The 12489-nt window shown below is 33.2% G+C and overlaps 1 protein-coding gene and 1 long non-coding RNA gene across 2 annotated transcripts; both read left to right on the top strand.

Annotated features, from left to right (window-relative positions):
* Positions 1–217: 217 nt before the first annotated feature.
* On the top strand, positions 218–3206 carry LOC120266337 (IRK-interacting protein). The gene is made up of 2 exons (XM_039273959.1): positions 218–626; positions 1525–3206. The coding sequence occupies exons 1-2, from the start codon at positions 411–413 to the stop codon at positions 3043–3045; spliced, it is 1737 nt and encodes a 578-aa protein (XP_039129893.1). The 5' UTR covers positions 218–410; the 3' UTR covers positions 3046–3206.
* Positions 3207–4874: 1668 nt separating this feature from the next.
* LOC120266532 lies at positions 4875–9428 on the top strand. Its single transcript, XR_005538195.1, has 3 exons — positions 4875–4927; positions 5036–5075; positions 9373–9428. It is a non-coding gene; the product is annotated as an uncharacterized LOC120266532 (long non-coding RNA).
* The last annotated feature ends 3061 nt before the right edge of the window (positions 9429–12489 follow it).

The raw sequence follows: 12489 nt of genomic DNA, 5'->3' as shown, positions 1-12489 counted from the left end.
CGGACAAAAAATTTCACTTAACCAGTATCTACAGAGAGAGAGAGAGAGAGAGAGAGAGAGAGAGAGAGAGATTCAGTTATCTCACATTAGAGCTCGCTTAAAGAAAGACTGAAGAAGAAGAAAAGTTTCTTGTTTATATATATATATAAAAGATTCAGTTAACCATGTTCTAGTCACAGAGCTCACTCAGTTGAAGTAGAAACGGATAAATTTAGCAACTTAAAAACACTCTGTATTCCCATTCCTCACCTGCCTTTCATTCCACTATATGCACTAGAGGACAACCTCCTTCCACTAGAGAATATATATATAACCACTCTTTTGCTTTTCCACAATCCCATAGACCTCCTTCTCCTTCTCCTTCTCCTTCTCCTTCTCTCTTTCTTTGCAGTTAAATTCAGAGCATTTCAATGCCTTCATCCCTTGGAAATCAGCCACATAAGATCAGCAGGCAGGAGGTCCAAGCAGTAGCAGCCAAGAACATGGAGCTCAGGGCTCTGCATGCTGCTCTGTTTCAATCCGGCAGCACCAGTAGCCCTTCTCTTCAGAGCCACCCCACCACCACCGCCCCTGCTTCCAGGCCTAGCATCCATTTCTCTGCAGAGGATTACCCTGTCTTTACCCCTGTGAGATATTTCCATCTTATTCTTGATTAAAGATGCTGCCTTTTTGCTACTTTCCCTTTCCCTTTCCTTCTTGTTCTGATTTTTCTCATATGCTTGGGTTTTGATTTGAAGTAATTGAAATTGAGTTGATGATTTTGTTGTTCTTGTGCTTGAAAATTGTTTCTTTTACTTCTATTTTTGGACTTCATCTCTTTGCTTATTAATACCAAATTTTGCAGAAAGTGTTGTTCATCTTGCAGGGTAGATTATGTACTTAATTAGAATTCTCATTAGTTTTTATCTTTGAGGTCATTAGATGTCTTTGTCAATGGAGGTGAGTGGTCATAATAGTCTGTTGGTATAAGATAATGTTACAAAAATAATAATAATAATAATAATTGTATTGGTTGTTTGATTATCTGTGATTATATCTAAATTATAGCATCTTTACTTCCCAATTCTGTATGGTGGAGTTGATTGCACAATGTTGGAACCAAGTGTCTTCAATTTGTTTAATGTGTTAGGTATTGGAATATTGTCTGTTGTTGAGAGATGCTTAGTTATTGGTATCAATTTCATTTTGATTTATGCTTATGAATTATGTCGTTTTGATTTAATAATCTGCATTTCGAGTTTGAAGTCCTTATCATGTAAAGAAGCTTGTCTTGTCCGGGATTTGGTTGATAATAATCTTCTCAAACATCAATCCTTCTCAGCAGAATTAAATTCACCTTTTGTGTTCTATAATTGATGTTGCAATAGGCTTCAAATTCGCAAAAAATCCGAGTGGGTCCTGTTTGATATTTAAAGTTTCTTTTAAAAAAATTACTTCAGTGGCAGTAATTTTCGGTACCATTTATCGCATCGTTTTCTCTTTTGTGCATATGAAATGATTTCTAATGTATATAATTTTTATCAGAGTTATGATGAGGAGCCTTTACCTGGACATCACTATATATCTTGTGAGAATCGGAAGATGTCGGGAAATTGGAGTGGACTTGGGATGGCATCAGACAGAAAAGATGCACAAGAAGTATCATTCTCTGAGCGAACATATAACCAAAGTTCTATTTTGAGTGGAGAACCACATGCTTGTTCGGAAGAAGACCACACATCCAGCATAAGTTCATGCATTAACCAGATGGCCATCATGCATAATACTCCTGGTGCCGATGTATTTAGAAGCAGACGGCGAAACAGTACTGGGGAATTTGCGCTCCTCGCTGCTAGTAACAGGTGCAAGTTAGCTTCAATCAGCAGGGAGAATGAATCAGAACAAAAGAGCCTGAAAAATGCTAATAATGCAGAACCTCAGGCCAATATCAAAATATCTATGCCGGCCCAAACAAAGTCCCGAGGACCAGTGTTTTCATGGTTGTTTCCAAAGGGGAAAAAGAAGCCTAAATCAAGCATGTCTCCGAACACCTTGGAATCTGAAGACATGTCTCAACTTTTGAAGAATTGGGGTGTGTTTTCACTTGAATCATTGAAAAAACAGTTGCTGGAGGCCAATGAAAGTAAAGAGGCTGCGCTGACCGAAGTTTCAGAAATGAAATCTTCACTGTCTGAGCTAAAACAAAAGCTGGTGAGCTTGGAGATGTATTGCGAAGAGCTGAAGAGGGCTCTGAAACAACAAATGCAATCAAAAGAAACTCAGATTGTAGATGGTCCAAATTTGTCTAAAAGATCCAAGTCTAACAGCAGTGTAAAAGAAAAGCCAATTCCCGTTAGCCATGAAGTAATGGTGGAAGGTTTCTTGCAGATGGTCTCCGAGGCGAGGTTATCAGTCAAGCAATTCTGCAAAACTCTCATCAAGCAAATTGAAGAAGTCGATCCCAGTTTGATGGACAAATTAAAAGCTCTCCTGCAACCATATCACATAACATCTAGCTCCAAATTCACAAAAGGAATGTTGTACCATTTGGAAGCTCTTATCAACCAGAATCTCTACCAAGACTTTGAGAATTGTGTGTTTCAGAAGAATGGCCCACCGAAAATTCTCGATCCTCATCTAGACCGTCTCGAGAACTTCTCATCTTTTGTTGCTCTACGAAACTTGAGCTGGCATGAAGTGTTGAGAAAGGGAACTAAGTACTACAGCGAAGATTTTAGTCGGTTTTGTGATCAGAAAATGAGTGGCATTGTTTCGATGCTTGATTGGTCGAGCCCGTGGCCTGAGCAGCTTCTTCAATCATTCTTTGTTTCTGCCAAATGCATTTGGTTGCTCCATTTGCTGTCTTTCTCCTTCAATCCTCCTTTGATGATTTTGAGAGTTGAAGAAAACCGAAATTTCGATCCTCTCTACATGGAAGACCTTCTGCATGACAGACAACGGCAACAAGCTCCAGCTCGTGTTAAAATCATGGTAATGCCAGGATTTTATGTCGAAGATCAAGTTTTGAGATGTAGAGTTCTATGCAGATATCGATCTATCACGTAATATTTCAATTGCTTACATTCATATGTTGCGTGTTTTTACATGAATCTTGTTTCTTGTTGATTAGGACGTGAATAGCTGACATTTTTAGGAGAATATGTAACCATGGATTGTTCTTTGTAATCAAATTGTAGCAATTAAGAAAACCATCAGGTATTGTTCGATGCATGAACTCAAATGAGTGTTATACAGAAAGACCTTTTTTTCCCTAATTTTATATATCTTATCCTATCTATTTTGAAAATATACTCCTTTTTATGTCATCTATAATTTTTTTTCTGGGGGCTCTTCATCTATATATATATATTAAATAATTTTTTTAAATAATAAATTTTACAAATAAAAATAAAAAAAGAAATTACAAGCAATTAATCACATATATAGCCAACTTTTCATTGTTCTAAATCATCCATGTTTTTGAAATTTAATATTTTTAAATTCAAAATAAAAAGAAATGATAAATCACTCTCTAATGGGGGATAAAACTCTTTCAACTTGCCAAGTAAACGCAAAGTAGAATAAGGTAAGAGCATTTTTAACCGGAGGTTAATACCGGTTTATTGAACTATGGAGGCGACCAAACGCTCACTGGGTGGGACTCATTGATTTTTTATTTTTTATTTTTTTATTTATTTTTTTTTATTAAATAATAGTGGGCCCACTCAATTAAATGATTTTTTATAAAAAATTATTTTTTTTAATTTTTATTTCAACCATCACAATTTAATTATTTTTCAAAATAATATACTAATAATATTATTAATATATTTTAATTATTCAAAATATTTATTTTGTAATATAAATTTTTAAAATATATTATTTAATTATTTTATTAGTAATATTTAAGATTTTAAAAAAATTAAAATTCAAATTAAATATTTAAAATGATTAAAATATATGAATAATAATAAATTTTTTTTATGGAACAGTAACCCCGTGATCGGGGTTACAACAATAGCCCCCTAGGTTTTATTTATTTATTTATTTATTTATTTTTTATGTGTTAAAAAATATTTTTTAAAAAATATTGCATATTTTTATATTTAATAAAAAGTTTATTAAATTAAATTACATAGTTTAATGGGTATAAAAGTTTAATGAGTTGATTGTGGGTTTTATTTTATAATATAATTATTATGGGAGATAGTTTAATGTGTATAAAAGTTTAATGAGTTGATTGTGGGTGCTATTTTATAATATAATTATTATGGGAGATAGTTTAATGGGTAAGAGTTTAATGAATTGATGAGGTGATATGATCATCAAATTCTAGGATAGTCTAACTATTTAAGTTGCCATAAAATCAGCTTTAATAGGGAGATTGGTTGAGCTCATGAGTGCTCAACCATTACACTCTCCACTATGAGAGTTTGGTGGCATTTATAGCTTTGTGACAACCAAACGCTAAGGGGTCACTTAGCATCATTTCTATTTTTTACTTTTTTTTTTGTTTTTGTTTTGTTTTTGTTTTATTTTTTAATTTTTTGAAAACAAAAACATGTTTGAGTACATTAATTGTTGTGTATTTTAAAAAGCTGGAAACAAAAACACATTTGGTTACCACAAAATTATTATCACTTTTTTTATTTTGTTTTTCAGATTCAAATTTTTAAAATTTTTTTATAAAACTTTATTTTTCATATTAGTTTACATGATTATATTATTGAATAATATTAATAACATTGACTGGTATTATATGTCATAACCCAGTTGTTCTAGGTCCGTTACTGTAGTTTTTTAAAGCCCAACACTGTAGCAATGGTTACTGTAGTAACCCGAAATTTTTTTTAAAAAGGCTTCAGCCATTCTCTTCTATTTCTCATTCATGCCTAGTTGGAAACCCTAGCCATTTCTTTATCCTTTTCTTGCCTTTTGATGGTTTAAGGTAGGTAAGTATTTTTATTGTCATTGGGTTTTATTTTGTGTTCTTGATTATAACCTTAGAATAACTTAGGCCTTGTGTTCTTCTTGTTTCCCCTCTTGTTTTCCTTAGATTAGTAGAAGTAGAGAGGATGAGGAGAGAAGATTCCAAGGTGAGTGGGCTAACCGAATCATTCTTGATTTATTTTGATTCTTGTAAATTATTTGCATGTTTTGATGTTGATTGGCATTGTTTTATTACAATATCATACTTGATGCTAATTAGGTTCATGAAATTTTAAGACCTTGGGAGTTAGATTTATTGTGAATTATGCAAGTGAAAAATAAATTGTAAAGAAATTGTATTCATGAGTTATGTTAGAGTCAATGGAATGGAATTTGGATGATGCACACAAGATGTTTGATAAATTGCCTCCAAGTGTTGAATACAAGTATTTGGGGACATAATTGTGAGAATGGTTGGATTTAATTTTGGTTAATGGCTTTAATGGTATTTATGGGTTTAGTTGTTAGTTTGCATGAGCACTCATGCATATGAAGGAATGATAAGTGTGGATTCCTTGTTTATTACTAAATACGAGTTGAAATTTCTAAATGTGTTTGATTGATCAAATGTGTGGGTGATAATATGCATATCTTGTGGAATTGGTTTGAAATCAAGAGATAAGGAAATGTGTTTTTATACATGTCATGGATTGGGTTAAATTACTACAATGTAAGAATTATGAGAAGATGATGTTTTACATTGTAGATGTTGTATGTGGGCATACAAGTGGGTATGCTAATCTAGAGGTTTGTTTGATGCCCGTAAAGTGTTCGGTGAATGATGTATGTAAATTGGTCATATTCTTGATGTGGAATTCATGAGATGGTATTTGGTTGATGCATGCAAAGTGTTTGATATAATGCTTTTAAGGACAATATATAAACAATGACTAATTGATTATTATAATATGATGATATGAGTTTATGGATTGTTGGAGATGATGTTATGTGTGAGATTTTTTTGTATATTAATGTTAGGGTATATGCTTATATGAGGTGTGTTTGAAATTGTTATTATAAAATTGGTACATTGGTACATTGGTGAAAGAAGACTTTATTATTCTCTATATCTACATTTGAAGTGGAAAATAGTCTTAGATTTGTGAAGTGTGTTGTACCTGGTTCAAATTTGGACCTAGGATCTTCTCTTATTTCTGTGAATGCATTAGGGTAAAATGGTCATTCTGCATTAATAGATTTTTACTGGATTGCATAGTGGGTTATTTGCGAAAATCCTGCCTAAAAACAGGTGGCAATTCGGTCATTTGGATTTTGTTCTCATTCCTGTGTTAGAGGGGCAATAGAGTAATTTAGAAAAGAAAAAAAATTTTGTAGCAGTCTATTACTGTAGTTAAACCAGCCTATTCCTGTAGTTTTTACAGCCAACACTATTGATTCTGTTTGGTACTGTAGCAACCCGACAGTGTAGCAAAAATGTCACTGCAGCAACCCGATACTGTAGCAAACCGAGAGTTAATAACTTAATATCAAAATCCTTTTCTTTTCCTTCTTCTTTCCTTCTCCTACTTTGCTCCTTCATGCTAGCCAAACCCTCAAAATATAGAAACTATTTCCGGCGACCAATTCCGGCGAACCAACATCAAAAATTTACTCCTCATATCCTCTTGAGTAAGGTAAGAGCCTTTATCCGAGTTTTTAGTATGTATTTCTTTCGTATTTCCATTGTAGACTAAACCCTTAGATTTTCCATGATTTGTGGGAGTTTTTGGGCTTAAAATGAAGCCCTTGATGTTGTCAATAGTTATTCATGAAAATTGTGGAAAAATTCCATCGTTTGATGTTGTAAAATGAGAGAAAATCATTTGTAAGGTTCTGTTTTTTTACTGTAGCAATCCCGAAGTTACTGTAGCACAAAAACTTTGGCCTTTTCTTGTATTTCTTTGATCTAATTTGAAACTCTTCATTCACTGAACTTATTGGTACTAGGTTTACTCCATTCTGAGGTCGTTTGGGTTCAAAATGACAATGTTTTGCCCTAAAACCCTAAGGTTTCATATTAGACATGTATAAATGCATTTGCATGCATTTTCTTTTAGCTATCGTTCTTGTGTTCATTAGTATTTGGATTCCCTGCTTGTATTTAGGTGGCGAAGCACCCTCTAAGGGGAGGAAACCGCCAATCAGTGTGCGCGTCTCCACGCGAGGCAACATGTTCAGTGAGTGGGTTATGTTGAGTGCACAATTCTAATTGAGTATCGAAAATATTTTATTTGTTTTTCTGAAATGATTTCCATGGCTTTATCATGTTTTTAAACCACTAGCTATAGGAGAAAAGAAAGTGTAGACGACTACTAGAGACTATGGTTTATTTGGAATGAGTTATGGTTTATTTTTTTTTGAAAAATCATGAGAAAGCTTACTGATGATGTACTTGTGTTAGTTGAGATTGAACTTGAGGACATACATGCTTGGTGGATGAATGGAAATTGTTGATTATTACAACGAGTTCATTGAGTTTATGTGTTATAAGTGAAATTGATTTTGTATGTTCAATGGATGATTTAATCTCCCTAGTGATACATAATTTCTAAAGTTTGAGGCATGATATGATACATATGGTACATGGAACTTGATGAAGCCTTAAATGCTAAGATATATAATTACACTAGCACATTGGAAATTGAATGACTTGTGGAACCTTATACATGATTTTGGGTAGTTAGTGAGATTTATGCTAATATCTTCTTTGCAATATTTGAGAACCATGAATGACATAATTATACTTATGTTGTAGAATTATCAAAGTTGATGAGGTTTGCTCTTGTGAGCATAGTGTGGGGTGTTTAATTGTAGTGCGATCATAGTGTGGTATCTACAGGGTGGATGTCAGTGATTATGATTATTATTTTAAATGAAATTTCTTTAGAAGGTTGATGATGAATAGCTTGAGTTATATGTGACAAGTGTTAGATTACAAAACTGAATATTCTTGTGAATTTCTAATAATAGTTTGATTTAATGCTACTAAGAGGAGATAGTTAACTTTTGAGTATTTTGACAATGATATTATTAATCGATGAAGTAAATATTGATGTTGAGGTAATGACACCATGATAAGGATCTAAGATATGATTGAGGATAAGAAAGGGTTGAATAGTAAAGACTTGTGGAAGTAAATATCTGATGATGTGTAAAGTAGAATTGGATCAATATGTATATTGACATGTGTAAATATATGTGATGAGATGAACATATTTTCATGACTTGTAAAGTATTTAGAGGTTGTCATTGACTAGACTTTGGGGATTAATCTTGTATTTGGAGGAACACTTAGTGAGCTGAAGAAAGAGAAAGCTAGAATGATCCTAAGTAACTTGATGTTTGACTAGACAAAACGCCATGTTTGTTCTGATGACTTTTTATTATATTTCAAACTCAATGTTTCCTTTCTACATTATAGGCATCTACTTTTAGAAACGGTTTGTAAAACCTCTCACTTGTATAAGTATGCTTTTGATATTTATGGTTACGAAGACAAAAAGGTTTTCATTTCTGAATGGCATGTTCTTCTGGATTGTGGATATTACAGTGAATTTAATGTTATTTGATTTTATTGTCTAAAGAAATGTTTCAATCAACTTGCAAAGCTTCATGTGTTATTGTGCTATTCTTGGATTTGGACAGAAACGTTTTTGAACATATTGGCATATAGTGATCGAAATACTTTATGAAAGTTGATATGTTTTGTTATGCTTTTGACATTGGCTTTGTGGGAAATCATGTGTATTTCTGAGATGTGAATGCTTGTCCTGGATAATTACCATGTGATATGATTTATACAGATTATATTATTACTACATCTACATGTTGGTTTGGATGGTGACGATGGGCTAATGCCCGACTACTGCAGTACTGGGTCCCTACGGGCCAGCCTTTAGAGGTGGCGTGGTGGACCTGAGTGTTGATATGTCCAGATCAGGTGGGAGTGTAGAGCCCTGATTGGATGATACATCGGGATCCCAGGGTTACCACACGAGACCGGTGGGCCAACGTCAAGGGTACGAAAACCTTGATGGCTCTCAACTTAGTCGCGACGGCGGCTAATGTTGGGGAGAGTGATTTTAGGCCATTGCTTATTTGATCGAAAATTTTATTTGTTTAAGTTGGTTCTTTTACTCATTTTGGTAACTTATATCCAAGCATTTGTTTTTTTTACATGCTAATGTTTTATCTATACTCGTGAGAACCTATGTTTTGGTTTTTAAATACCAAGGTTTCTTATCTTGCATTTTCATTGTGTTGTGAATGTGAAACGTTCTAGTTCATTTATGTTATTGTAAATCGTGTTTAATATATTTCATCGATTTGTTTTGATATTCTTTTAGATTTGTGCTAACCCATTCACTGAGTGACTATGGTTACTCACCTCCTCCTCCCTTCCAGGTTTTAGTGGTTTTGGTCATCATAGCGAGGCAAAGTGCTTGGCAATTTGTATCCCAAGTCAGGTTGTTTATTTACTGTTAATCAGGTTGCATTGTATGATTGCAGTGGATCCACTAGTGTTCTTAACCCTGTATCTGTGATTTGTATATCTTTCACTATACGGTTGACTTTTTGAGTGAAAGTTTTGCTTTTGATGCATTTGTTATTGTGGTGTTGTTTAGCAGGAGTTTGTGAGCCTTGCGATGACTCGAGGGTTGAGTGGTGAGTGTTCCTGCTCGGGATCGTCGCGGCGGTTGTCACGTGGCGTGCCCGCGGGTCGGGACGTGACAAAGTGTGTGTGCAAGTTTATTTATGGATGTAAATTACAAGTGTTTGAGCATGTAGCCAAATGAAATTTGATTATGTGAGGGACTTATACTTATGTAATTAATATGTTTGGATATGGGAGAGATTGTATATGTTTTTGATGGGTTAGGAGTATTGAAGGAGATAGAGAGAGGAGAGAGATGATTGCTCATGATAAAATGTAAGGCATGGATGGAAACTTATGTGAAGAAATGCAAAAGCACGGATGTTCAAGAATGAAAATAGTAATATGAGATGCAATTTAATGTAGAGGTATGGAGTGGTATGAATCTAGAGTTGAGGAAATTTTAGCGATGAGGTGGCATAATAATTATACTCTGTAAAGAATTGAAATGATGGTAATTTTGACTTAGTGTCAATGCATCTTTGATATTGGAGGTAATCTTGATTTAATGTTAAATCAAAATTGGGATAATTGCTTTGTATAGCTTATTTTGGTTGATGTTGTATGGTGTTTTAAGGGTTGTTTTAATAATGGAAGGGAAAACTAGGTTTATAGTCTTTGAATTGTTAACTTATTTTAATTTGACAATTTTGATAAGACGAATGGTTGATAAAATTGGAATGATGGGAAAAACCATGGGTGTGGATTGGATATGTAATTATAGCCATCGCCAATGTAATACTCTCATTATGCAATTGTTGAGCATGTTAGTGTATGGAAATAAAAGAGAGACATGATTGATAATATATGTATGGACGTGGAGAATTGAGGGCCAACGTTACTGTAGCTATCACTGTAACACAACCGGGCGTTTTACTTGTGCGTTGGTGTTTATGACCTTGGCATTGATGTTAATTATGAGCTACTTTTTGTGATTGAAGTTCGATGGAAGGATTTTGATGTTCTAGCCTTTATAGGCTTATTTTGTTATCTTAAAATTTGTCTGGTTTTTCACTAAAGTGGAATTCTAAAATTCTGTATTTCTGTTCGTGTGAGTACTTGGGAAAATTTGTGAATACTCTGTATTTCGACTATGATGTTTTGTTTGAATGATTTATTGTATTATTTTGCTTATTTTCATATAATTTATTCTGTTTATCTAGTTATTTGTTCCTGAAGTGAAATCTTGGAATTTATTAGTATTTCTGAGTTTATGTGAACTTGTGAATTTACAATTTCTGAACTTGTACTCTGTGTTTTTGGTGTATGATTATTTATTTATTTATTTTGTTCTTGCATTATTTACTCGGTATTTTCTCTATTTGTACTCTGTATTTCTGGGGTTTTAGTACATCTCCATTCCTGGCTCGCCCATCTAGGAGGAGTAAGTCCTACTCATGTGCACATATTTTCTGTAGTAGCGCTACCCCCCGACTGCGGTTGAAGATCCGGCTATGGCTGTTGATATTTTGTTCTGTTCTATTCTGACTTCACAGTTGATGATCCAACCTCGTGCTGTTGATTTCTGTTATTAGTCAGGGATATGTACACGTCTGTTTTCGGGCATTTTCTGTATTTCTGACTATCTCTGTATTCTGAGCATTTTCTATATTTTCATTCCATTATTAGTCTGTCGGTATTCTGAGCATTTTTTGTACTTCTGTTCAACTATTATTCTGCTATTTGCCATTTATTTATTTATTATTTTATTTTACCACTTCTGAATTTTCTGTTTTAGTCTAATTGGAAAACATTATGTTTTGGAAAGGTTTAAATAACCATTTTCAGTATTTTGCTGGTATTTATGAGTTTTCCTCTTGTTTTCGCCCCACTCACTGAGTAACCGAGTTACTCAGCCCCTCTTCTTCTATCTTTTCAAGTACTGGACTCTTATGTTGTTCAGCTAGTGCTAGGATGGATCCACTAGGGTTGTCGTTGTTTTCTCGTAAATTTTTGATAACCTGTAATTGCACTTTGGATTCTTGTATATGTAAGCCTGTGTTGTATTTATGTACCATTTTATATTGTTTCTTGTTCTGCTTGTTAGGGTTGACTCTGACCAAGTCAAATATGAGGCCTTGCACCCAGTGGGGCCCAGCCCTGTTGGATGCAGCCGATCTGTCAGCGGGCCCGGTTTTGGGGCTGGGGCATGACATTATATGAGTAAAAAATATCCCATAAAAATTGCACCATTTGAAATTAAAAAATATTTTAGGGTTTGCCTTAAAAAATTTAATATATATATATTCAAATAGTATCCATCCGATTTATAAAAAAATAAATGGAGAGGAGGTCTGATATAGAGACATGGTTATAATTTTTTCTTAGATCAAGTAAAAATCCAATAGTTCAAACAATAAATTTTTACATATATTGTTTCAAATATATATATATATATTATGTTATACCCTAATTTATTAAAATAAAGGGCAAAATAATAATTTTCACAAATACTTTCTAAAAATATAATTTTTTTACTATATAAACTAATTAGCAAAATATCAAGCTCAAATAATAAATTTTTATAAATATTTTTCTTAAAAATAATATATTTTTTTAGATATTAAAAAGAGGGGGAGTAGAAGAGGAAGGGTTTAATGGTGGGAGGAAGAGTTTTGAAAATGTTTCCAAAGAAAATTGAAAATATAAAAAATGTTGTATACTGTTTTTTTTATTTATTTTTTTTTGAAACATGAGAATTGTTGCCAAATTTTTGAAAATAAAGCAAGGTGCCAAACATGTTTTCTTAGTTATCTTTTCAAAATATTAAATTGAAAACAAAAAAAAAGAATTGGCAATAATGCCAAATGACCCCTAAATTAATGAGATGCTTGTTTTTTAATTTATATATATATATATATATATAA

This window comes from Dioscorea cayenensis, chromosome 8 (genome assembly GCF_009730915.1).
Source record: "Dioscorea cayenensis subsp. rotundata cultivar TDr96_F1 chromosome 8, TDr96_F1_v2_PseudoChromosome.rev07_lg8_w22 25.fasta, whole genome shotgun sequence".
In the NCBI taxonomy this organism is placed as follows: domain Eukaryota; kingdom Viridiplantae; phylum Streptophyta; class Magnoliopsida; order Dioscoreales; family Dioscoreaceae; genus Dioscorea; species Dioscorea cayenensis.
Note: the sequence above shows the minus strand (reverse complement) of the source record. Positions and strands in the feature narration are given on the sequence as shown.